At 35.5% G+C, this 27798-nt stretch overlaps 1 protein-coding gene across 1 annotated transcript; it reads right to left on the reverse strand.

Annotated features, from left to right (window-relative positions):
* Window positions 1-2998: 2998 nt before the first annotated feature.
* Window positions 2999-26434, reverse strand: LOC123722373 (cytochrome P450 4V2-like). The gene is made up of 10 exons (XM_045683933.1): window positions 26163-26434; window positions 14455-14544; window positions 13963-14073; window positions 11535-11720; window positions 10992-11188; window positions 10774-10837; window positions 5039-5231; window positions 3745-3896; window positions 3330-3509; window positions 2999-3166 (listed from the first exon to the last, which is right to left on the reverse strand). The coding sequence occupies exons 1-10, from the start codon at window positions 26305-26307 to the stop codon at window positions 3000-3002; spliced, it is 1485 nt and encodes a 494-aa protein (XP_045539889.1). The 5' UTR covers window positions 26308-26434; the 3' UTR covers window position 2999.
* Window positions 26435-27798: the final 1364 nt, after the last annotated feature.

The raw sequence follows: 27798 nt of genomic DNA on the forward strand, positions 1-27798 counted from the left end.
GTATTTCATTGACCTCTTAAGCTATTACAACTATTATTTTAATGAGGAGTCTTTTTAGATCTCCAGAAAGCGTATGACACTGTTTCTCTGAAGGTCCTACTGGCGAAGCTTGAGAACTATGGAATAAGAGGAACAGTCTTATGATGGTTCAGTGACTATCTGACAAATAGAAAACAGAACGTAAGAGACGGATCTGTGATCAGCGACTCCGCTAGTGTTTCCTACAGGATCCCGCAAGGCAGTACACTGGGGTCTACCCTGTTCCTTATTTATATAAATGATTTATGTGGAATGAGCCTCCAAAAAGCGGACTTACTGATGTTTGCAGATGACACCGTCATTCTGTTTCATGATAGTTAATGGGAAACTGGTAAGGATGCTGCAGAGAAGGGTCTGGCTACTGTTACAGGCTGGCTAGAAAAAAACTTACTCATTCTCAACACCTCGAAAACTAAATACCTACCATTTTATAAAACATCACGATCAAAACCACCAAACAACTACATTAACATTTTAACTAGTTTTAACGAATGCCAATACGTCTTTCGGGCGGTTTTTTTTACGATATTTATTTTCGTACTTATGGGCATTATGAGATCTACTTGAATTAAGTGAATATCGTTAATGCTTCTCGATTTGGCGCCCTCCTGGGTGTGCCGCCAGCGTGCAGTACGCTTTGCACGCCCGGGTACGGCGGCCCTGCTCGCACCGCATCGCCGCGGCGAACGTGCGTTATCCACGCGGTAACGACGGTTAGTTGCAGAATACTCGCCATGCGTTCAGACCTTTAGTGCTTATTTTTAGCCGACTTCAAAAAGAAGTTATCAATTCGACTGAATTTTTTTATGTGTGTTACTGCGAATCTCCGCCCCTGGTGGTCCGATTTTGATAAAAATTACTTTAATCGAAAGGAAGTGCTTGCAGATGGGTCCCATTTTTTTTAATAACTAGAACAATAGTAGATAACTATAGTAGAATAGTAGAAGTTTAATTCAAAAATTAAGCTTCAAAATTTGTTGCGAAAATTAGGGACAATTTTGCTTTCAGCGCTTACGTAGGCTAAACTATAGGACCAACATAAAAATGGTGTATGGACGAATTGTAGCTCTTTAAGTGTGCTAAACAAAAGGCCGCGATAGCATATATCTATCTCTTATAGTTTTCTCACATTAACTTTTTTGCTTCAGAAACATCAATTAAATTCATGCCCTATTTTCATTTAACGATTTACCGTGAGATTAAACACTAAGTGTTAATGAGACAATTAAAAATGGGATCTTGTTCACTCATTTACGTTATAATATTCACTAATTTACCTTTTTACAGGTTGGAAACTTTCAGCAGCTATGGGAACTTTGAGCAGTAAGGGGAAGTAACTTATCCATTGCAGCTACACGAAAATGGTCTAATCTCTTAAGATTTAATTTTTTATGGAATTTTCTTCCCCGCTAACCGATTTTCAAAAAAATTTACAGTTAGCAAGAAAATAGCCATTTTACACAAGAAAGGTAACGCGGAAGACTTCGGCAAAACCGTTGTATATTTCAAACAAAATCTTAAAATTGCTGTCGTTAGTTATTTTCCAGGTGGCGACGTTCACCCGCCAAATGTTCCGCGACTTTGAAACGCAAAAGGAATAAGGCAGCAGCAGCAGCATGATGACTCGCAGCGCGGACAAGCTGACTTCAGTGGCGCACCGACTGGCCAAGACGGAGAAGTCGACGCACGTCATGGGGCCTGCCGTCTACAACTGACTGCCGGACAGCGTCACAGCTGTTACCAGCCTCGCGTCATTTAAAATTTTTATTTAGTGTAAGGAAATTTCTTTGTTTTATATCGAGATTTTGTTATCATAAGATAACTTTTATGACCTGTAAAATTGTATTGTATTGTAACATCATTGAATGAAATAAAATAGATTACTTCTAAACACTAAAACGCCTTTCCAAACTATGCTATTTAGTTCTTCAACAAGTCTTGCAAACGATAACATCATCAATATAGCAAAGTAAAGGGTACTTCCCGTGAACACAGTCTTGAAATTTGGTACGAAGCAACATCTTATAACAGAGATAAAGAAAAAATTGTGAAAACCGTAAATTTCTAGTTACATCATAGAATAAAAATGTATTTAATAATTTTAAAATTAATACCCCTTTTCATAAACGCGTAAAGGTATTAAATTGAAATTCATATCAAATACTCAGATCTAAAATACCTTAAAGTTGTAACAAAATCAAACTTCTATGTCAACGCAATCAAAAGACACAGCAATTTAAGCCACATATTTTCAAACTCACAAGGAAACCTAAAGGGTCCTTTCAGTCGATCTAGAATCTTGTTTTCAAAAGTCAAATAACAGGAAAACTTTCTTATACAACAGGTGAAGTATAAAAAAGAAAAACACATACATATTTTTTAATTTTTTTTAACCACTATTTTGTTTTTAATTGATTTTTTAAATTATTTTCTTTTCTACAGCTTTACCTTAAAACAGACATTTTATGCACGAATGCGCCGGCTCGGCTGGTGAAATACTACGACCACGCAGAAGGCTGGCGAGAAGTGAATGTAGTTCCGCGTTTCGTTTGACCTAATTTTAGTCCATTTTCCATTCCCACCCTTTTCTAATAGAAACGATGGAAAGGTGAAGTTGATTTTGCGGAGAAGTGAACGCAAAGGACGGGGAAATAACTTTTTCCGTGATATCGTGGTATTGCACCGGGCGAGCCAGCCCATTCGTGAAACAGATTTTTTTGTTGCTGGCGCCTATTATTGCAAATTAAAAAGAAACATAACTATAACTACAATTTAAATGTCCAAAGAATTAATACCGCTTCATAAATCAAAACCAAATATTCGCAACTATAATGTAAATTGTCGAAGAGGGTATCGTTTATTACTCGTTTGGTATGTTTTTATTTTTGTTGGCAGCGCAGTCAATCGAGTTTTTTGTTTTTTAAATTAGCAAATAAAGATTAAGTATATGTGTCACGAATTTAGAAATTCACATTTTCTCTCTTCTCTATGGATATGAAGTGGCCGCATTCGGGTTTAAGCACAATGTCAAATTTTAATATCATCTTTTTGTGGTCGGCTTGTACTCGGTAGTGACGTAATAGGTGAGCCAATGTTGTTTTCATTGATGAATACGCGTACGATTTACCTGGAAAGTGAAATTATTATAACTTGTAGACACAAATTGGTTTAATTTATTTTATTATTTACATATTTCTAAAACTCATAAAAAAGAAGAATAGTATTTTTAGATGTATTTTATATATTCTACATTTCGAAATTCTCATAAAAAGTTTAATTTAATCACTTACCAATACAGATCCTCCTGCCAATATGAAATGCGGCAAAGGCGTTGGGACTGTGCGGCAGAGTGCCTGGGTCCAGCCAGCGTTCGGGCTTGAACTGCTCGGCGTCAGGTCCCCACATGACGTGTCTGTGGACCCCGTACACTAACATAAAGCACGTGCGACCAGCGGTTAATGTGTAGTTCTCTGGAAGAAATAAATTAATGAGTAAAAGTAGTGAGTGAGTGAATGATAGTGGCAATGAGTAAATGAATGAATAAAACAATCGCTTAAATCCAAATTTATCACAGAAAAACATGTTTTTTACCTCTAACAATGAGGCTTTTGGCGCTTCAGTGATTGAAAAATAAGTCACTAACATCATGTGTCAATTTGTTATAGCAATGTTTTCAATTGTACGGTAATATGAAATCTTACTCACTTAGTTTGACATTTCTATCAAGCCACCTCGCAGTCAAAGGCACGATGGGGTACACCCGCATTGTTTCCTTCAACACGGCCTCTAAATATATTAATTGAGATAAATCTTGCTTTGTCACATCTCTGTCATCGTTCCCAAAAATGTCGTGTAGCCTAAAATCGTACTTCATAATAATATTCTAGGCTAAAATATACATTATTGACGGTCGAGTTGGCGATTGTAGCTTTTATGGCGAACACAATTATATCTAAGGACTTACTAGCCAAAGTTAAAAGTTGCGGAGACTGGGAGATTTTTAGTTATTGAATAAATAAAATCGTACTTTAGGTTAGTTATTTCCACTACTTTTGACGTGATTTTGACAGTTTTTTTTTAAAAAAGTGGTCAAAGGCTTTTATTTTATACAGCCATAAGTCATGTATGCTGCTTAAATAAATTAAAAATAATAACAAAAAAAACATATGAAATAGGCAGAATTTGGTTCCCTAACAAGAGAAATTTGCAACGTCTCCGGTATTATATATATATATATATACAAATATACATACATATACATATATACTTTAGTCTTTAAATTCTGTATTTCGAGGTCAACATATTTCTTAATACAAACTCTTACCTCCAGACCTTTACAGAATAAATTTAAAGATCATCATTTATAGAATCACGAAATAGGTATTTGAAGGAAAAAGTGTCATCAACACTTTTAAGTAATAAATTTAAAAGGTGGACAAGTGGAAAAACGAATCGCAACGGACAAGCAGGAAAACATATCGCACCGGACAATCAGATGAAAAGCGGATTTGCTTCCACTTCACGCCTGTCTTTGTGGTCGTGTTATTGCACCGGGCAAGCTGTTCCATTCGTGCAACAGATGTTACATAACAAAGCATATAGCTACAATTCTTTCTTTTATCATTTTATATATAAACTGTTGTTTAGCCTACGTTAGCCATGAAAACAAAATTGTCCTTTTCTTTACCGACTTTTTAGTACGTATTATTAAGAATAACGTAAAAACAACGTAAAAAATACTGTCAGTATTTAATAAAATAAAAATGGGACCGTACAACAAGTACCACCTATTGAATAAAAATAATTATCAAAATCGGTGAATCAGGAACGGAGCTATGAGTTAAAAACGGCTTTAAAAAAACTCCCACCACGCGCACATGACGCTTTTTCGTGAAAGAAAAAATTACAACAGTCTGTCAGATTCAAACCCACGTTTTCGACCATTAGGCTATTGAAGAATGAACACAAGAAAGATTCTTTGAGATATGTATAAACTTACTCTTCAAATATTCGCTTCTGCACCTTCGGATATGATCCAATCATAACTAAGGTGAACATAAGAACATTAGCTGACGTTTCGTGACCTGCTACTATCATGGTGTCCACTTGTTCTCTTATCTCCAAATCGTTGAACGCTCCTTTCTCTGTAGATAATTCTAGTAGAAGGTCCAAAAACGCCTTGAATTTTGTACCTAGAATTAACACATAATTTTTGAAAGGGGAAGCGAATCTTGGATTTTGGGATTTATTCTAGCCCGGCAGCTTAACATGAGGGGGAGAACTTCCTTACATATTAGGTTATGGAAAAAGTATCTTCGCAGTATTAAAACATTTTTAATATAGTTCATTTACATTTAACTTAAGTATTGTTAGAGACAAAAATCAACACTGTGCCGGTGTATCGGCGCAGCACTAGACATGTCAAATATCAACGCTTACGTCGCCTCACTACAACTATCTGTCACTTGGTTTTGGAAACTTTAGCGCGCAATACGCTCGAGATGATCTTGACTAACAATTCTCTAAAAGTTCAGAAGTGAGATATTACCCAAACTCACAAAGTGATTTTGTTGCATAAAAGAATCGTATTGTTTACCGGAGAGTAAGATTTTTAAATTTGTAAGGATATTGAGAACTTCGAGTAAATGGTAAACTTAAAACGCACACCAGCGTGAAAATCTTCATATTTGGTGAGATTGTTCCATGTTTCTAATTATCTGTACAAAATTATTTACTGATTTCTTAATTTGGTGATTTCTAAAAGACTTGAAAACATTTTCCTAAAGTCTGTAATCGTACAATCATAAAGTCATATTACGAAAATTGTTTTATTAACAGACCATGAAAAGACCATTGGCTTGAAAACACAAAATCAACATTTGTTGTGTTTATTTCTATTTTAATGTTTGAGTTAAAGGTTTGGTTTTATGGTTTGTCAAGACACAAAAGTTTGTATAAAATATTAAAAGTGCCTTTCATTTTAAAACAAGGTATGATTTATGTTGAGACACCAAAGTGGTGTGTAAAATAATATGAATCATACATTTAATATTAAGATTATAATTTGGTTAAAAGATAAAAGTTTTGTGTAGAATATTTAAATATACTGTTGGCTTTAAGACAGTACTTTTAAAGACTACAGGTTATGTTATATTTTAACAGGATAATTAAAAATACTTTTCTGTATTTTAAGACACACAAAGAGGAATAAAGAGAAAAGACAGTCAAATTGAGGTATTAAAGGAGTTGGTACAAAAACTAAAATACAAGTCAGTGGTGTATTATGTGGAATATAATTTTGAAGTTGTGACAAATATGCATGAAAAGATGTTACAATTTTTTTTTTTTTTTTTTTTTTTTTTTTTACAAGTACAATGCAATTGCATGGAAAAGATAACTTTGCCAAAATATAAATGGAAGACCCCATGTATTCATTATGTCAGTTGATGACAAATTTAATTCAAGTGTTTCCATTTGTTAAGAACAGTAGTAGTAGTTCAGACTAGGGAACATGCCAATTGAGTTAAACCAAAGGGTGAGGATTCAGTAAAATTTGATTATGACAAACTTGGGATTGGCATGTCACATGTCATGTAATATGACAGATAGCATGATTGTTCAAGCCATTATTGGTATAAGCTGCCGGATGTCCTGGCATGGATACTTGTTCAATTTGTACTGCGGTAAGATCAAACCAACATTTATTATATTTTTAGTGTTGATGTTTAATAAGACAAGATCAGGTTTTTCAATTAATTTAAAGAATTTTCCTAACAACTGAAATTGAGAATATAGATCAGTTTATCAGTGAGGGTCTGGTAAAGCAGAGTTGTGATAAAATTAAAGCCATTACCTGAGTCAGATGGATATCATTATGTCTTAAGTCATTGATGTCCTTTCTAAGTTCAGTTTATTTTAATTTGTGTGTCACCAGGATACTTCTGAATTAAAACTTGATTTTATTGTTTGGTATGTCATGACATGCTTGCCCTACATGGTCAAGTGATGAATGTTATAGATCCACAAAGATACTTGGTGTTTGAGATGACAAGAGAAATCGTGTAAATCGAGTTACCGCCTAAGGGTCCGAACCTGCGCATATCGCGAGAAGCGCGCGATTGAAGCGCGTGTCGCGAGCAGCGCGCGATCGAAGCGCGTATCGCGAGCAGCGCGCGATTGAAGCGCGTGTCGCGAGCAGCGCGCGATTGAAGCGCGTGTCGAGAGCAGCGCGCCATTGAAGCGCGTGTCGAGAGCAGCGCGCCATTGAAGCGCGTGTCGAGAGCAGCGCGCCATTGAAGCGCGTGTCGAGAGCAGCGCGCCATTGAAGCGCGTGTCGCGAGCAGCGCGCCATTGAAGCGCGTGTCGCGATCAGCGCGCGATTGAAGCGCGTGTGGAGAGCAGCGCGCCATTGAAGCGCGTGTCGCGAGCAGCGCGCGATTGAAGTGCCTGTCTACAATCAGCGCGCCTGAGCGGTGCCTGTTTACGATCAGCGCGCCTGAGCGGTGCCTGTCTACAATCAGCGCGCCTGAGCGGTGCCTGTCTACAATCAGCGCGCCTGAGCGGTGCCTGTTTACGGATCAGCGCGCCAGAGCGGTGCCTGTCTACAATCAGCGCGCCTGAGCGGTGCCTGTCTACAATCAGCGCGCCTGAGCGGTGCCTGTCTACAATCAGCGCGCCTGAGCGGTGCCTGTCTACAATCAGCGCGCCTGAGCGGTGCCTGTCTACAATCAGCGCGCCTGAGCGGTGCCTGTCTACAATCAGCGCGCCTGAGCGGTGCCTGTTTACAATCAGCGCACCAGTGAAACGCGTGTGGTGAGCAGTGCGCTTGTAAAGTGCCTGTTGTTAGCAGTGGCGCTTGTGGAGCGCCTGTCGCGAGCAACGGCGCTTGTGGAGCACCCGTCGCGAGTAGTACGCTCGTGAAGTGCCTGTCGCGAGCAGGCCGAGGCCGCGAACCTGTAGAGAGTCTTGATGGATATAGATGTCATGGAGTACAGGGTGCACGGAATGCCAGGTATTTGACATGGTAGTAAAAATAATAGTAATGAAAACTTTTATTTCAGACACATGATTGATAAAAGAAAATCAAAGATTGCCTATGGGGCGTATGTTTAGCCTCAGGGCGTATATGTTGCCTGCGGGCGTATGTTTTGCCTATGGGGCGTATGATTAATAAAACTTTTATTTCAGACACATGATTGATAAAAGAAAATCAAAGATTGCCTATGGGGCGTATGTTTAGCCTCAGGGCGTATATGTTGCCTCCGGGCGTATGTTTTGCCTATGGGGCGTATGATTAATAAAACTTTTATTTCAGACACATGATTGATAAAAGAAAATCAAAGATTGCCTATGGGGCGTATGTTTAGCCTCCGGGCGTATATGTTGCCTCCGGGCGTATGTTTTGCCTATGGGGCGTATGATTAATAAAACTTTTATTTCAGACACATGATTGATAATAGAAAATCAAAGATTGCCTATGGGGCGTATGTTTAGCCTCAGGGCGTATATGTTGCCTGCGGGCGTATGTTTTGCCTATGGGGCGTATGATTAATAAAACTTTTATTTCAGACACATGATTGATAAAAGAAAATCAAAGATTGCCTATGGGGCGTATGTTTAGCCTCAGGGCGTATATGTTGCCTCCGGGCGTATGTTTTGCCTATGGGGCGTATGATTAATAAAACTTTTATTTCAGACACATGATTGATAAAAGAAAATCAAAGATTGCCTATGGGGCGTATGTTTAGCCTCAGGGCGTATATGTTGCCTCCGGGCGTATGTTTTGCCTATGGGGCGTATGATTAATAAAACTTTTATTTCAGACACATGATTGATAAAAGAAAATCAAAGATTGCCTATGGGGCGTATGTTTAGCCTCAGGGCGTATATGTTGCCTCCGGGCGTATGTTTTGCCTATGGGGCGTATGATTAATAAAACTTTTATTTCAGACACATGATTGATAAAAGAAAATCAAAGATTGCCTATGGGGCCTATGTTTAGCCTCCGGGCGTATATGTTGCCTCCGGGCGTATGTTTAGCCTCCGGGCGTATATGTTGCCTCCGGGCGTATGTTTAGCCTCCGGGCGTATATGTTGCCTCCGGGTGTATGTTTAGCCTCCGGGCGTATATGTTGCCTCCGGGCGTATGTTTAGCCTCCGGGCGTATATGTTGCCTCCGGGCGTATGTTTAGCCTCCGGGCGTATATGTTGCCTCCGGGCGTATGTTTTGCCTACGGGGCGTATGTTTAATAACAATTATTATTAGTTTTATTTCAGATACATGGTTGATACAAAATCAACTTTTGCCTACGGGGCTATGTTTTGCCTACGGGGCTAAGTTGTGCCTACGGGGCTAAGTTGTGCCTACGGGGCTATATGTTTGCCTACGGGGCTATATGTTTTGCCTACGGGGCTATATGTTTGCCTACGGGGCTATATTTTCTGCCTACGGGGCTGATTTGCTTTTAGGTCCTTTTCTTTGAGGTGTTCTGGCTTTTCATGGCGCTTGGGACAGCGTGTAAAACGATGCAGCAAGGATCAATACTCCTTCGAGGACGAAGGAAATGCAGGATGGCCGAACTGTTAGAGACAAAAATCAACACTGTGCCGGTGTATCGGCGCAGCACTAGACATGTCAAATATCAACGCTTACGTCGCCTCACTACAGCTATCTGTCACTTGGTTTTGGAAACTTTAGCGCGCAATACGCTCGAGATGATCTTGACTAATAATTCTCTAAAAGTATATAGATGCCATTTTGTTCGATAACTTTTTGCAATCATGTAGGTAGAGACCTGATTCCATTGCTATAGAAATTTAGGGAATTCTGATCAAAAAACCAAGACAGAGTTTTGGCAGTCAGTCAGAGACAGTGCCTTAAGGATTCTTAAGAGACCGAAACAGGTGGAAATCTAAAGGTGCAAAGTCAGGCCTTTTTATTTATACAGTTTAATACTTCGTGACTTTTAGAGAATTCCATAAAATGGTCGAGCGCGCTATTTTTTTCTTCATGGAGGAAATCATTCAAGGATCACCAAAATATAATATCTGCCGATTTTCACTACGAGCGGTCATTAAAAACTATACATTTATACGAGGAAACTGACTGAATATTTTTCAACGCACAGTCAAAACTACTAGAGACTTGAAATGTAATATAGAGCTTTCTGTCACTACATAGGCGACTAAACAGAAAAGATTATACCAAAATCATCCTCTGAAGATCCAAAGTGGGGATCTAAGATTTGTATCGAGCAACGTTATTCCTTCTGCAGAATTACTTGCAAATTGGCATACGCACTTTTCAGCACTAATAATTAAATACGTCTTTCAGATTTTTCTTAAATTTACACTTCAAAGGTCTAAAAAGGGGTGGTTTAAGTTCGTAACTACAAACATTTTTCACAGCATAGATACGAGACCTAGAAACTTAGAATTTTGCCTGGGTCTCATTACTACTTGAAAGGAGATTAACAAAGGAACTTTATGAGGCAAAAATAATTTTCGGCATAGGTCGGGTCCATGCTAGATGGACTTATACCGTTCTAATTGATGAAATACTCAAGAAGGGTATTAAGAGCACCCCAAACCGACGTGCATGAATGCGTAGATGCCTAAATAAGAAAGAAGCAAGATAGGAGTGTCAGGACCGCGCCAAAAGGAGATCCATGGTCACTGTCTACCCTTTATTATATTGTACGTAAAAAAGTATTATAAATCGTTGCTCGTACAAACCTGTCGATGCTTCTATTCCATTCTTATCATTGTTTACGTAAGCAGCTTTACGTGTTTTTAGAACCTGAAACCAAAATAAAACGTAGAGAATTTATTCAGGTACCAGCATCATTATTATAACAACCTTGTCTTTCGTTTCATTTTGGTTAACCTTCCATATAAAATAACTTCGTATTGTTTATTGGATTCGGTCGTAAAAGTCAGTACATCAAGTTTACCGTATTTGACATATTGTGCAGTATCTTCAGACATCTCTCCTGTTTCTTCTTCAGGTTTGACCAGTTGTACAAGAAGTCGTTGTGGAGCCAGAACTTCTGGAACCTCTCCACCATCACGTTGAACATCTGCTCCACCGCGTGCTCATATTGACTGTTGAGAACGCTGTTTTCGCTGAATTCAACTCCCAGAGCGGTTACTGTTCAAACAAACGTAGACATCATTTCGAGTTTCTACATCAGAAGAATCAAGAAGTAACACACCCGGCAAAAGATGGCACTGTTCTTCATTTTAGTTCTCTTACACCGTGGTATTAAGATTTTTACAAAAAACGTTTTTTTTTTTTAATGGACTCATAGTTAGTAATCGACGTGATAAGTAGATGTTCTTATGTTGAAGAAAATAATAAAAAATCCATTATCTTTTTAGAGGTGAATGTAGATTTTCTCTCTTAGTCCAGTCAAACTGCTCTCAAAATAGTTTAAAGGTTAGTTAAATAATCGCTTAAGTCCCTTAGTGCAACAGTTAGTAACTGATTTACTTACAGCAAATAGTCTCCAAAGCATTCCTTCGCGTGTATGTCCAGTGATCGAAAGATCCCTTCCCTACCTCAGTCTCCATATCTTTCACCAGGCGACGGGCCTGACTGTTGAAAACTCCCTGGAAACCGTCCACCACGAGCTGACTGAACGCTGGGTTCAACAACTTCCGATGATTCCTCCATTTTGACACTGTAATGTTGTAACATTTTATATTACTATTATTATAAATGCGAAAGCCGAAGCAGTGGATGCGGGCCAGTATGGATCTTTGTTACTACAGAAAAGGGTAAAATGTACAATACCAACAGGATACATTATACATTACTAATATAGGGTTTTTCAATAAGAACTTTGTTTTCTAAAACAAAATAAAACAAAGAGTTTAGATGAAGATTGAAGAGAAAAAAGTTTGGCAATTATGAATGAAAAATGATCTGGCAAATGTCCACCACGACCACGCTGACAGAGATTCTTTCATCTAAGTTTTTAATCACTTTTTGGCAAAATGTCGGGTCTATTTCGTTAATAACGTCACGGATTTTGAGTTTTAAGGCCGCGATCGATTCGATTGGCTCCGTATAGACTCTGTCCTTAACATAGCCACACAAAAAATAATTCAGTGGTGTTAAATCACACGATCTGGCTGGCCATTTAACAGCTGAGTTTCGTGAATAGCGATCGGGAAATTTGGTTCACAATAAATTGCACCATTTTCATAGTTAATTTTAATTATTTTAATGCGATTTTCGAGCGAAATTGAATTCATTGTAGCAATTGCCAAAGCATCTACTACGAATGGTTCAAATAACTAAATGTCAAAACTGTCATGTTGGTGTGGCCCCAATTGAAAAACAAAGTTCTTGTTGAAAAACCCTATATTATAAATTCGAAAGTTTGGATGGATGTATGAATCTTTGTTACGACAGAAAAGGATAAAATAAACAATACCAACGCGATAGATTTTTTTTTGTTTATTCATTTACAATTTTAGAAAACTTTGCAACATCATATCCGTATTCATCATCATCAGCTCACTATACGTCCCCACCAGGGCCTGCAGATTGCAAGTCAAGTGCTAAACCCCTGAGCTACCGACGCTTATATCCGTATTACTATTCGCAATTTCCCATTTAACTACAGACATCAATTAACCTAACCCCAGTTAAAAAAGCAAAAACCCGAATCAGGTTCTAATAGATGAAATATCGCCATCTATTATTTGAGTTTGAAAACACAGATTTAAAAAATTGCAATTTATATTAAATCTTACTAATGTTATAAATGCGAATGGATAGATGGATGGATGTTTGTTTGAAGGTTTCTCCGGAACGGCTAAACGGATATTGATAAAATTTGGCACATATGTAAAACATATTCTGGCAGAACACAAGGCACAGCTAGTAGTAGGTAGCTAGGTAGTAGGTAAATAAACTTTTCGACTCGTTTGTATGTAATATTAGCAAATTTGAAGTCTTCTCTAGATATTCTTGAACTTCCGTAATGACGCTTTATTTCGTGATTGAGTCTTAGGCAAGGGAAGCAACAAGAGTTGGCCTAAGGAGAGCGGGCTTTGGACTTAATGCGTGTTAAAGGTTACATTATCATTCGTCATTAAAATTCACCTATATTTCAATTATAATTATGTATATTATTTAACATATTAACATGTTATGTATGTCATAAAGTCAGGGACAGATAAAGAAATAGATAGAAGAATAAAAAGAACGTGGAACAGATATTGGTCTCTAAAAGACATATTTAAAAGTATGATCCACACCGAACTAAAGACGAAAGCTACGAACATTTGTCTACTGCCCTGCCTCACGTAATCAAGTCAAACCTGGCAGAGGCCAGTTAGAGAACTAGAAAAAATCTCAACAAAATTAAGATATGTCGGAGACGCATTGAAAGAAGCTACTTAGGACTTAAAATAAAAGATAAAGTTACAAACAAAAGCTAAAGATGTGGTGAAATTCTTATTACGACTTAAATGGTAATGGACGGAACACACGCAAAGAGAAAGACGAAAGGTGGACAAAAATAATAACTAACAGGTTCCCCATCGATAACAAAAGAAGAAAGGGTCGTCCACATTTAAGGTAGTGCGACGATATAATAAAAATAGCTGGGAATGGCTGGACCAGACTAACATCGGACAGGAAGACATGGAAGAATCTGGAACAGGCTTTCACCACACTAGGCGGCCCTTATACAGAAGATCAAGGAGAAAACTCACACTAACTATACTAATTTTAAATAATAAGCATATACGGAAAATAACACATTTCTCTTTTCTATCTCTTATTTTACTAGTAATAGTTTATTTTTCGCAAAATTAATGTTTAATAATATTATGTAACTTACTTTAAGGTAAAATAAAGGTATCTTTTGTATTATTTAACATATAATTAAATTAAAAACGTTTACATACGTGTTCCAGTGATTAACCCTTCTCCGACCCAGGGCTTAGCAAAATTATACAAAACGTCCTTTTGTAAACATGTGTTGGCGACAGTCAAACAATCGTCAGGATCTGTTACAACTGGAAACAAAGAATTCTTCATTATATCGTGTTTCGAGAGATTTTAGCAGATTGGAAAAAAACTGTGAGGTTTACTTTCCAAGTTTTCGATAAAAGTGATTGTGTTTTTTTTAAACGATGAAAAATATATGTATTTACTGGCCAACAAAATGGGGCTTTAATTAAAGACTAAATTTAATTACAAAAATGCCGAACCAATAATAAAAGAAACTAATTTAGACAGATTACAACTTCGGAAACCGCGAAAAGTCAAATATGTTGCCGAAATGGGGGAATTGGTTACAATTTTCTTTTACCCGTATATTTAGAAACAGCGGGAAACGGTGTCTTAAATAAGGACACTACAGTATTAGGTCGTAAATTTAACGTAACCAACTTTACCATAAATAGTCCGAGGTCCAATCGAAGCAGATATCACACCACCCATTTTCAAACTAGTGTATGAAAATTCCTTTAACGTATTCCATAAGGCTGGAAGAAGAAAAAATACAATTTTTATTCCGTATAGATATTGTCCAGATGTAAAGAAAAATAATATGTGAGAAAAAGGCAAAGATTTAATACAAGGTGTAATATATATATATATATATATATACATACTAGCTGTCGTCCGCGCGGAATTAAAAAACTTAATAAATAAGTAGATAAATATTACGTAAAATAAAGTCCCTCTTCCCCCCGACTCCGCGATGAGAGTAGACGTGTTATACAGTGCTCCGTAAATAAAAAATACTTTTACGCGGTTTAAAATGACCCTGTGTGCTAACTTTGATAATATCATAAATAAAACATACACAAACTTTAGTAAGTGTAATAAATGTGGTGTAAAAACAGTGTGATATCTATTTTATCAGACAATGTTTTTAGTGACTATATAAGTGAAGTTGCAAATGACATTCACCATTTGTAAACTAACTACCCGCTTTATAACTTTAAAATCATAAATCTTAATAACACCTTAAAAATTCACTTACTTCATAACTGTACGGTTTGGCCTAACTTGAAGACTGTGGACTTAACTTCGCTAAGCGCCGTGTTGCACCGCGTTCTAATCCAACGTGGACGGACTTTTTGTTTATAAGATACTAGCTTTTACCCGCGACTCCGTCCGCGCGGAATAAAATATAGAAAACGGGGTAAAAATTATCCTATGTCCGTTTCCTGGTTCTAAGTTACCTGCCCACCAATTTTCAGTCAAATCGATTCAGCCGTTCTTGAGTTATAAATGGTGTAACTAACACGACTTTCTTTTATATATATAGATTGATTGATTGATCAGAAAATTTTAATTTGAAATTAAGTTTGTTGTGTGTTGGACTTTGAAATAAATATTCGACGCGCCGGGCCACGCTATGCCGTAGCTGTTATAAAAATGGAGTCGGCATTAAATAGTAGTAGATCTGTTTCGGAGTCGAATATTACGCAAGAATGTCTATCACCTGTATATGTCTCTCAACGGACTAAAAGAGCTAGAGAACCGGATTGCGAGGTAGATTTTAACGCCTTCAGAGAAGAAGTAAAGAAAATGAAATCAATCAATGATATCGCAGAGTAGCGACATTAAAAAGATTTTTCCTACTCTTTCTGAAATCAAAACATTGAACAACAAAATTGAAAAATCTATAGCCTTCCTATCGGCGCAACATGAAGAATTAAAAAATAAAATTGACTTAATGGAGATTCAAGCTAAAAAGGATAAAGATTACATCACTATCCTAGAAGACATAGTAGAGGATCTCGAAAAAGAAAATCGTAAAATGAATGTTGAAATAAAAAATGTGCCACATATGCCTCAAGAATCTAAAGAAGACCTCATTAAAATGGTTGGTCATTTATCAGAAACTATTGGTTGTAAAGTAGAGAAGCACGACATAAAAGATATCTACCGTATTCGAGCAAAGAATAAGAAAGTAGAAGCAAAAATCAACCGATCATAGTGGAAATGTCATCCTCTATTCAAAAAGCTGATTTCCTTAAGATGGCAAAATCCTACAACAAAAGACACAAAAAAATCTATGTGCCAAACACCTAGGCATAACTGTCAACAGGGACACACCAATCTTTACATGTGAACAACTGACGGCAAAAGGTGCACGGCTACACTTCCTGGCTCGCGAACTGGCAAGGACAAAGCAGTACAAATTTTACTGGACTGCCAACGGAAGAGTGTACGTCCGGAAAGATGAGAACTCACGAATTATAATAATAAAAAATGAAGCTCAAGTGAATAGTCTCATGAATTTAATATGACTAGACTTATACAGCTATGATGACGCATCGCCTTTCTTCACAAGATTATTATATACCTTCTATCTTAATTTGTTCGCGCATACTTTCATAAATTGCAATAACAATTTTTTTACAACACTACTATCTTCACTTACATACAAATTCAGTCACATTCATACATAAAACTCAGTCAGATATTGGAAATTGCACTGTATTTAAAATGCTATACTCTCTAGTTACACTGTGTTTGTTTTTCTTAGACGCCAATTATTGATCTTCTCAACACCATTAATGAAGTAGACAACTTAGTAATTGCAAATGTACATGTTGATAACATCGAAAACATTTCTAGTCTGTTAAATGTAACACAAAATGATTTTACTATTATTTGCCAAAACATCAGAAGTGTCTACACTAATTTTGATGATTTGCAACTAAATCTATCCCTTTTAAAGTTTGAAATAGATTTAATCATTCTCAGTGAATGTTGGCTGAGAACTGACAAGAATATACCCCATATACCTTATTATAATACATATGCGACAACAGTTCATCTCAACCAAGCAGATGGGGTGGTTGCTTTTCTCAAAAATAGGGCTACTGTTACTGAAGTAAACTTAACGCACGCGTCTTGTTAACTAATTAGCTTACTTCACGTTACTATCCTTGCTATTTATCGCTCTCCTTCTATTGCTAATAAAATGACTTTATTTTGTCACTGGACATGTATTTAGAAAATATTAAAAATAGCAAAAATATAATTGTAGGATTAAGGACAGACACTGGCTCACCACTACCACACTGGAGCTCAGGCGCACGTCCGCTTCGTACCGCGTTCGTCACTCAACTACCCAGAGACAGCTGTGCCCTCCAGTGTGGTACATGAGACAGTGAATTGTATCTATTCCATAGACACAAACACTACATCCCTTCCTTGTTAACAAGTTTTATTTTATTATTATTTTCAACTCAATAAACATCTTATATATATTTTTTTACTGTAATTATAAATTAATAATTTCCAACCAGATTGTTTCATTCATTAATGTTTGATGTATCTTCATTTAAATTTCCATTACATTTCCATTCCCCTTCCACTCTTTTTAGATGTGTAACGTTCATTCTTAGTATTTGTCCAGTTTCTTCATTCCTTACCGTGACATGTAGTTTTTCCGACTACATGAGGCGTAGAGATAAATGTACTTGCAAGTTTGTTTGTCCTATCTAATTCTTTAACATAAATTTCGAGTCCTCTGGGGCAACCTCAATTCCAATTGAATGGAATTCTCTGTAGTCAGCAATAGAAGTGTTCCAATTTAATGGTAACCGAAGTGTTTCCAATTTAATGGTAACCGAAGTGTTTCCAATTTAATGGTAACCGAAGTGTTTCCAATTTAATGGTAACCGAAGTGTTTCCAATTTAATGGTAACCGAAGTGTTTCCAATTTAATGGTAACCGAAGTGTTTCCGATTTAATGGTAACCTAACTGTTTCCAATTTAATGGTAACCTAACTGTTTCCAATTTAATGGTAATCTAAGTGTTTCCAATTTAATGGTAACCTAAGTGTTTCCAATTTAATGGTAACCTAACTGTTTCCAATTTAATGGTAACCTAACTGTTTCCAATTAAATGGTAATCTAAGTGTTTCCAATTTAATGGTAATCTAAGTGTTTCCAATTTAATGGTAATCTAAGTGTTTCCAATTTAATGGTTACCTAACTGTTTCCAATTTAATGGTAATCTAAGTGTTTCCAATTAAATGGTAATCTAAGTGTTTCCAATTCAATGGTAATCTAAGTGTTTCCAATTTAATGGTAATCTAAGTGTTTCCAATTTAATGGTAACCTAACTGTTTCCAATTTAATGGTAATCTAAGTGTTTCCAATTTAATGGTAACCTAACTGTTTCCAATTAAATGGTAATCTAAGTGTTTCCAATTTAATGGTTACCTAACTGTTTCCAATTTAATAGTAATCTAAGTGTTTCCAATTTAATGGTAACCTAAGTGTTTCCAATTTAATGGTTACCTAACTGTTTCCAATTTAATAGTAATCTAAGTGTTTCCAATTTAATGGTAACCTAAGTGTTTCCAATTTAATGGTAACCTCAATTCCAATTGAATGGAATTCTCTGTGTTCATTGACACTGTATTAATCCAATTTAATGTATTCACATCTACTGAAAATCATTACCACCAATTTAATTTTTTAATTACCGAACTCCAACTAATGAACTTTATAACAAACAAAATTACTTAATGTCACTCAAATGTTTAAATTTAAGACTTGTGCTCTCATAATGAACATAACAAATAAAAACATTAAGTCTAACATTAAACTCGAAAAAGAGATAACAAACATAACTTACGTAACAAACACAAATTAAAATCTATTACTCCGCGAACTAACTATGGAATAAAACTATTTCGTTCGAAGGCGTTCAAATGTTTAACAACTGTCAGACGAGATAAAGAATCGTAACAGTATTAATGCTTTCAAAAATAAACTTAAATCATATATCATCGCTGAACTGTAATAATCTCTCAATATTTTCTACATATATAACTTTGTCATTTCTGTCAAGTTAGATTCTCTTCTATAGTTGTGTTAAGGTTTATTTTGCTTTATATTGATCCTGTATTCTGTATCTATATTACGTATTAACCCGCAAGCCTGTATGATATACATATTTATTTTTCGGGTATATCAATAATTGTTCAGCATAGTTTAATAACATTTAAAAACTTCACAAAACATTTGTTTATAGCAAACGCTTTAAACTTACACCTTCCTTACAACGCACAGAAAAACTATAACTATTACTTTAAATAAGTGCAATTACTCATAACTATTTTTTTTAAAAATAAAATTACGAGCACGGATTTACAGAAGTTGTTTACGCACGGCGGTACGGTTCCGAACATATCTACTCCTTTTTTTTTTTTTTCATTGTAAGTGAAGCATTGTGTTTTTTTTTTTTTTTGAGAAATAAAGATCTTTAAACCTAAACCTAGTGGTAGTCATAAAAATTAATCTTTTAATTTAAAAGAAATTTACATCATCTGATTAAATGATGTACTCATCGAACAACGCCATCAGAAGTCATGTCGTCATAACAAGAACAATGTTTACATTTCCGTGCATGTGACTGTGCAACCAACTTCATGGATATCTGCAATAATTAACAACTGATATAGGAGAACGGTAGGTCTTGTTGCTAACAAACATTTTACGTATAATTTAGATATATTTTGTAGTACAGAAAATACAAAACAAAACAACAAAAGTGTGAGTCATTGTCACTATCAGTGCTGCAATGAACTCCCCTCGAAGATATACTATGATCGCCATGAATAGTACGAAGAAAAGTATATAGATTAACCTTAAATTAAGTTGAAATCTAAATTTTTCATTATTATGCATAAATTTCATATAAACCAAACGACTATGCCAATAAAGTATTTACTATTTAATCACGATAATTATGTGTTATTCAAATGCACACTTAGCTAATCCATTTCCCTTTTTTTTTTTAAAAATTGCAGTTGTTGCTTTACTAAGTATCAATAAGATCATCAAAAAGATCATTGGATTAAGTATGTATCAATTCACTAATCACTCAGCGTTCCGGCCGACGCCATGATGTATTATCAAGCCGGCGTATCAACAACACTCAAGCTTAATGTCAAAATAGAATATTGAATTAAATAATTGAAAAATTTTGTATGTTGAAACTAACCCGAATAATAATAATAAATTAATAATAATATCATGTAGCATCGAATCTTATCCCTAATCTTTCGTTTAAAGAAAAGTTCTGAAGGGGTCTTTCCTGTTACTGAGTGAGGAGTACAGTTATACATCATAAAATACTAATATAATGTTTCTCTTATATTCGTGTCTCTTTTTTCGCTTGCACTTATTCTAAGGTACTTTAAGATATCCCTATTTTGAAGCTCGACTTTCCTATTCATTTGCGGCCAATATGGAACAGTACTAAAAGTTTAATATTGCAATCTTCACAAAAAGTTTTAAACTCTTCATTTACAAACTGCTGGCTCATTTACAATCTGCAGTGATTGAATGTGGATAACCCAGTCGACTAAAGAGTTCCTTCAGGATGTTAATAATTTGTGAACCTGTTATGGTCCTGGTCACAGGTGGGCACAGTTAAGCAAAAGTTAACTTCGTTAATCTTTAATTCGTTAAATAAAAATGTAACTTCGTTAAAGCCTTTAATCGATGAAAATTTAACGCAAGTTAAAGTTGACAGTTAAAGTTAATTTTTGTTAATATTATAAGGGACAATCAGGCAAATGGCCATATGAATAATCTCCGAATCGCATGGACCGATTTTGTCGAGACTATCAATAGAACCTAGGCTATATTTTTTCCGCGCTTACGAAACACGGACGAACGCTAAACCTATCTATAGTTTAGTTATATTTTAAATTCAAATAAAACTTAGACGATTGGGCCGATGTACTACTGCCTGTACCATACACATGACAGCGAGCACTAGTTACACACACTTGTATACTACACTGACAATGATGGACAAATGACCTTTTCAGTCATTTTTTTTTTTATCGACATTCCGACGTCACGGAATTAGAGTTAACTAAATTTAGACAACACAAATTTTCTATTAAACTGTGAGACCTGGTAATATTCAAAAGAAAATAATCAAACTTTTGTGCAGTATTTACATGTATCTGTTACTATTTGCCCCGGATATTCATTTGCTCATGCTCCCACAATTGAACATTTAATTTTACGTATAATTTGGTAATATATATATATTTTTTGCTAAGGACCCACGAACAGACTTAAGTATTAACTACTTTTTTATTTATTAACATAGGTTTATCAATAACACTTCTTAACATCAGAGGGAACTTATTGTAACATTGATAAATAAACTATATAACCAATCCAGTGATACATCTCAACGCATCAAACTATACAACTGAGATGCCATCGATAACTTCTAGCATCTAATGATATATCGTCGGATCTAATGTTATATGTTAAATAAAGTTAAATTGCTCTCAGTGTACAGAGTGTACGTCACATGACCACGACATAACGAAAACAACCGATTGCGGGTGATGTCTTCTATCTTTCTTATCACCTATAAAATCGTTATAGTCAATTAGTAAGAATATGTTTTGACTTATTTTCAACGACATTCTATTAATTTTAAAACAATCTTTCGATATACGCAAAAATCATAATTACACTAACACAATTATTCTATCTCTTTCTTCATTTTTTCTCGTTTTAGCGTATACTTTTTTTTGTTGTAAACAAACAAATTATCTTCGCTATTGTAATAATGTACGTCTCTTTTTAGCAGTCGTTGCAATATCAGCTGCTTCCTACTGAAAATGTTCGATTTAAATCTAAAATCTAAAATACCTTCAATTTAATAAAAGTTCTTTTGTTTTTACTAATGCTTCTTATTTAAAAGAAGTCCGAGACACATTAAATTCAATCTAATGAATTTCATTTTGTACAATGTAATAAAATAGTTTAGAATATCTCTAATGTAATAGAAATCCAAATTATAAATGTATACTTTTCAATACTATTTTACCTTACCTTATTAGGTTTACCTATTTACGCATTCATATATCCAATTTAATGGATATCCAAAATAGACGAAGATATATCACCAATTTAATGGAAATCCAGAGCACTACATATCTGTATTATCTATATATATAAAAGAAAGTCGTACCAGTTACACCATTCACAACTCAAGAACGGCTGAATCGATTTTACTGAAAATTGGTGGGCAGGCAGCTCAGAACCAGAAAACGGACATAGGATAATCTTTACCCCGCTTTCTATCTTTTCATTCCGCGCGGACAAAGTCGCGGGTAAAAGCTAGTTTTAGTTAAAATGATAGCCGATTTTCAAAATACGGCCTGTACCTGTCATTTTACGTGAAATACTTAGTTGCAGTTAATAGATAATAGACCCATATTTCGTATGACACTGTCTTAGATCCTAGAACGGTTCGTTGAAGAAGATTCACAAATACCTTTGCCAGAAATATAATTATTTCTGAACAAAATAAATATGTCAGTTGATACTTATTGTAGCATTTGATGTGTCTCGTTACAGAGAATATTTGATGACCAAATAGTGAGTAGATTAATATAACAGATTTAAAACATCTTTACAAATAAATCAGGCCACCCGTTGACCCCGCCTTTTATTGACGTTTCTTACACTTATGAAGATTGATATTGTAAGTACTCGAAGGTATAATAATTTACAATAATTTCAATCGCTTTTTTTTTTTTTACAATTAATTTTTTACAGTTAGCAATTTTCTATTTTGTTTTTTTTTTTTTTCACCTCGTCGCCATTTGTAGGATTAAGGACAGACACTGGCTCACCACTACCACACTGGAGCTCAGGCGCACGTCCGCTTCGTACCGCGTTCGTCACTCAACTACCCAGAGACAGCTGTGCCCTCCAGTGTGGTACATGAGACAGTGAATTGTATCTATTCCATAGACACAAACACTACAATAATCATTGTTAGTGATATAAAAATCAACTTAATCTATAGAGTAGAAGAAAAATCACACGAGCGCTTAAACATACTAGGTTATCTAAACATGCTTGCCATGCATGGACTTTTGCCAGAACACTCACTTCCAACTAGAGGTCCAAGCTGTCTTGATCATGTCATCCTAAAGCTGCCATTCGAAAATTACACGGTAACTATTGCTATTGCTAATGCCACTGTTACCGACCACTTCATGAATATTTTAAAAATAACTAATAAAATACATTCTAATAAATAAATTAAAACTAAAACTAAAACGACCTTAAATACAAAAAATGCATATGATCATTTGGAACATAATCTACCTGAACTGTTAACTCTAAAAAATCCAAACTTACTTACAGATACGTTAATAAAAACTATGCAAGAATGTCTCAAGATCCACACTATTAAAAAACTAATACCTTTAAAAAATCAAATGCTAAAACCATGGATGACCATTGGTTTACTGCGATGTATTCGTAACAGAAACTTAATCCAAAAAAAGCTGAAACTTGACCCACATAACGATATCCTTAAAATTACATTTAAAAGGTATAGAAACTATTGCAACTGTTTAATTAAAAAATTTAAGCGTAAATACGAACGAGAAAAATTACTTGCAGCACGTAAAGATTCTAAGAAGCTATGGAAGGCTATTAATGAAGTTACTAATCGGAGACTAGTTAAGACACAAAACGTTGAGTTATTGGAAATGACAAAAAACCCTTATGAGGTAGTATCAAGAGCAAATAATCATTTTGTTATGGTTGGTGAAAAATTGGCTAATGCTATTTCACTACAACATTCACCACAACCAACTAATAAACAAATTCAAAATTCAACCCAACCCACTACATCGTTTGTTCTTCTTAATATCGATGATCAGGAGGTGCGCAAAGTTCTGATGAGTTTGAAGTCAACTAGTGCCTCTGGCTCGGATGACATACCTACTGCTTTTCTTAAAGAAACACATGAATTTATTGTCCCAATCATTACCTACCTGGTCAATCTATGCTTTGAGCATGGTATTTTTCCTTCTGCATTAAAGCAAGCTATAGTCACCCCTGTGCACAAGAGTGGATACAAGACAGTTTTAACAAATTACAGACCGATATCAGTTATAACACCCCTTTCAAAAATATTAGAAAAAGTTATTAATTTTAGACTAGTAAATTACCTTAGTAAGAATAATATCATATCGTCATCACAATTTGGGTTTAGGCAAGGCATGTCCACCGAGGACGCTATCTTGCAACTAGCTTCTCTTGTTACTAACAAAGTAGACAATGGTGACAAATGTGTGGGTGTCTTCCTAGACTTAAAAAACGCTTTCGATTCTGTTTCTGTCTACATACTATTGCACAGGCTGGAGGAGATTGGCTTTAGAGGCCAACCTCTTAGTCTTTTCAATGACTACTTGACTAATCGTAAACAGAAGGTAAAAATAGGTGATTTCATTAGTTCATCGGAGACCGTCACTTATGGGGTTCCCCAGGGTAGTGTACTCGGTCCAACTTTATTCCTTCTATACATAAATCATCTTTGCAATATCAAGGTTCATAATGGACACATTTTCTCCTACGCAGATGACACGGCTCTAGTTTTTTACGGTAAAACGTGGGATAGTGTGCGGACAAATGCTGAATGTGAGCTAACGCGGATAGCAGGCTGGTTGGACTCTAACTTGTTAACTTTAAACACTAAAAAACAAGCTACATATGCATTACCAAATATGACAGAACCCAACCGCCAGACAATTTTACAATAAAAATTCATAAGTGTTCAGATTTTAATAACCATACATGTACATGCACAGCCATTGACAAAGTAAAGCGTATAAAATACCTTGGTGTGATGGTTGACCAGCGCCTTTCTTGGCATGATCATATCGAACTTATCTTGTGCAGGTTGCGGAAACTTAAGTGGACCTTTAAGACCTTAAGACATGTAGCCCCAAAAGATATTTTACGACAGATTTACATTTCACTTGCCCAATCAGTTATAACGTACTGCTTACCTATCTGGGGTGGAGCATCCAAGGTTAAATTCTTGGAAGTTGAAAGGTCCCAAAGATCCCTCCTAAAAGTTATTTATTTTAAATCGTATAGATTTCCAACAGAAAACCTTTATACAATTTCTGAAGTTCTGACTGTCAGAAAATTATTTATCTTACAAACTATATTAAAATTTCATAAATCATTAAAATATGACCCAAAGATATATAAAAAAAGAAGAAGAAATGTAGTAAGTGTTATCAAAGTAAATTCTACTTTTGCTGCCAGTCAATACCCACGACTATCCTCTTTTTTATACAATTTAATAAACAAAGAAATTAACATTTACCCCCTTAAATTCTCAAAATGCAAAAAGACTGTAACTGACTGGTTGATGACTAAAACTTATGATGAGACTGAAACGTTGATTCAAACAATACCAACAATATGAAAACTTTGTACAATTTGTTAAGCCAATAAATCATTTACATTTTCATTTTCAATTACTGTGACGTAGACGATTATGATTTATAATAAATGTTTCAGTGTATTTGGTGTCGTTTTTAGTGTTCCGTAACTGGAAAGGAAAAAATGGAATCCTAATAGGATCACTTTACTGTCCGTCCGACAAGATTCCTTTTCTCAGAAACACGTGGAGGTATCAATCTGGAATTTATATCAAATACTCAGGTCTAATGCACCTTGCAGCTATGAAAAAAACAAACTCCTAAGCCAACGCAATCAAAAGATTCAGCCGTTTATGTCGCAAATTTCCGCAAATTTTTGACACTCACGATGGAATTCAAACCTCGGAATCTTGAAATTTGGTACAAAGCAATGTCGTATAGCACATAACAAAGAAAAATTGTGAAAACCAATTTTTTTAATTACATCATTAATTAAATCTTACTGGATAGATGGATGGATGTTTGTTTGAAGATCGGCACAACGGATCTTGATGAGATTTGGTACAAATATAGATCATAGTCTGGAAAAACACATAGGCTACTTTTTTTTAATTACGCGCAGACGGAGTTGAGGGCGACAACTAGTTTTTGATAATTTTAAACTCACAACCCCTTGCCTCGGTAAACGCGTACTCGGGTATACCTACTGGTTTGTACTGAACACTCTGTGGGCGAGTCCGACTTGTTCGATTTATTTTTTTCTTTTTATGGGCGGCATTATACCGCCCTTTCGCGTCCCTAACAAATTTTCGGGTCAGAAACCTGGGGTGCGGGGGTGTTCTTTATTTCTCTAATGGATTATAGATGTACAAATGGCTAATGTTACTTACAAATATTGTCTCCTATCAAAAGGTGCGCGTGTCCAATAAACGGTATCCCTCCAGGGTAAGCGGGGGGTTCCAGACGTGACGTCACACGCCATCGCCACGTCCAGTACAATGCGAACGCGATAACAGATAATATTAACACCAACATTACAATTCTCTGCGGAACTAATTACTCTATGCGTATTAAATAATTAATAAAGCCAAAAAAGAACTTGTTAACTTTCTTTATAGTTATGGAGTGTGTAACAAGAGGAATGGATCGACCAACTTGTGAGATTTAATTTAATAACCTCTAAATATAAATGACAATTTTTATTAAATTCGTATTTTCGACCATCAAAATTCCGGTTATGCGACCCTCGCGTCGATCTCTGTATTAAGCTATTCCACAATAATAAAAATAATTTTATTACGTTATGTTTAAAATCACTAACAACTAAAGTGAAATAATTTACCTTATATATGTTATTAGAATAAATATAAAAAACAAAGACTATAATTACGAGTTACTAAATGTAAATTAGTTTATCTGATAAGTAATCTAGCGTTTTTATAGTCTCGGTTTACGAAAGAGCATGTCCATATTATTATTATTATATTAAGCTTCTTATTTTGAACTTGTAAAGTATGTTTGTTAGTTCGGAAGTAATCTTGCAAGTCAATATTTAAACAAATATCTTCAACCGATTCAGCTGAAATTTTGCATGCATTTGTAAATCAAGTGACGATGCAATATTATGACACGGTACTACTGATCTAATATTGGAGCTGGAAGCAATAAAACGACACAACCTCAACGAGTTTGGGCTCGTTGGAATCTTCTAGACTAGACGAATACTTTTTTTTTCGGTTTTAGTATATTAACCAAAACAGAATTAAAACAGTTCATTAAATTTTTTTTTTCTTTTTAGATTCAAATTATAGCATAATAGATAGCCAGATAACCTTCATGGTAATGATTAGAGAACGTCTAGACGTACTATTTATGTACATATTATGTAAATGTGTGGGAATTAAATTAAAAATAAATTGAATAATTCATTTATTTTAATTACCAGCCCGTTCCGGATAGGCTCGTGTGAAAAGTATTTAACAATTTGATATTTTAAAATATTTGTTTTGATAACTATTTATAAAAATGAGACAACTTTTTCGTCCTGGATCCAATTTTTGACTACTATATATTTAAATTGACATATATCAAAAGTAAACAATAGAAAAAATAAATTGGAAAAAAATATTTCATTCGTTTTTTGGTTTGAATATTGTATAAAATCTTTTTGCTATTCTTTAACAATATTATAAGTTTTGGCAACTATCGTCGTAGGATGGCTAAGGACAGGGTCAGATAGGGACACGTCAGCGTTGAAGTCTCCTGGAGAGCGTTCGCTCGAACCCTGCCACCCTGACAGCACTCGAATGGCGAGCTAGGGGGAAGCTCGTCACTCTGAGTTGATGAGAAAGCGCTGGTTTCCCGCGCGCGCATGCGGCACGATAACTGCAGCGGAGGCGTCAGCCAATCATCACTGGGGAGTGTGATGAATGCTTTAGCGTGCCCACACCCCAGTGCTTGGTGAGCTGAGGGAAACAGTGGAGTTTTAGTCGGTAGTCTTCTATATGGAGGGAGTCCGACATAACC

Source organism: Papilio machaon, chromosome 24, assembly GCF_912999745.1.
Source record: "Papilio machaon chromosome 24, ilPapMach1.1, whole genome shotgun sequence".
Taxonomy (NCBI): Eukaryota; Metazoa; Arthropoda; class Insecta; order Lepidoptera; family Papilionidae; genus Papilio; species Papilio machaon.

Bases quoted from the DNA above. Each gene is read 5' to 3' on its own strand.
- LOC123722373 (XM_045683933.1), bottom strand. From the start codon at position 26,307: ATGTTGGTGTTAATATTATCTGTTATCGCGTTCGCATTGTACTGGACG. The intron at 11,721-13,962 runs GTATGTAAACGT...ACAACATTACAG, and splicing joins AGGGTTAATCACTGGAACAC to TGTCAAAATGGAGGAATCAT. The intron at 10,838-10,991 runs GTAAACTTGATG...TTTTGGTTTCAG, and splicing joins TGCACAATATGTCAAATACG to GTTCTAAAAACACGTAAAGC.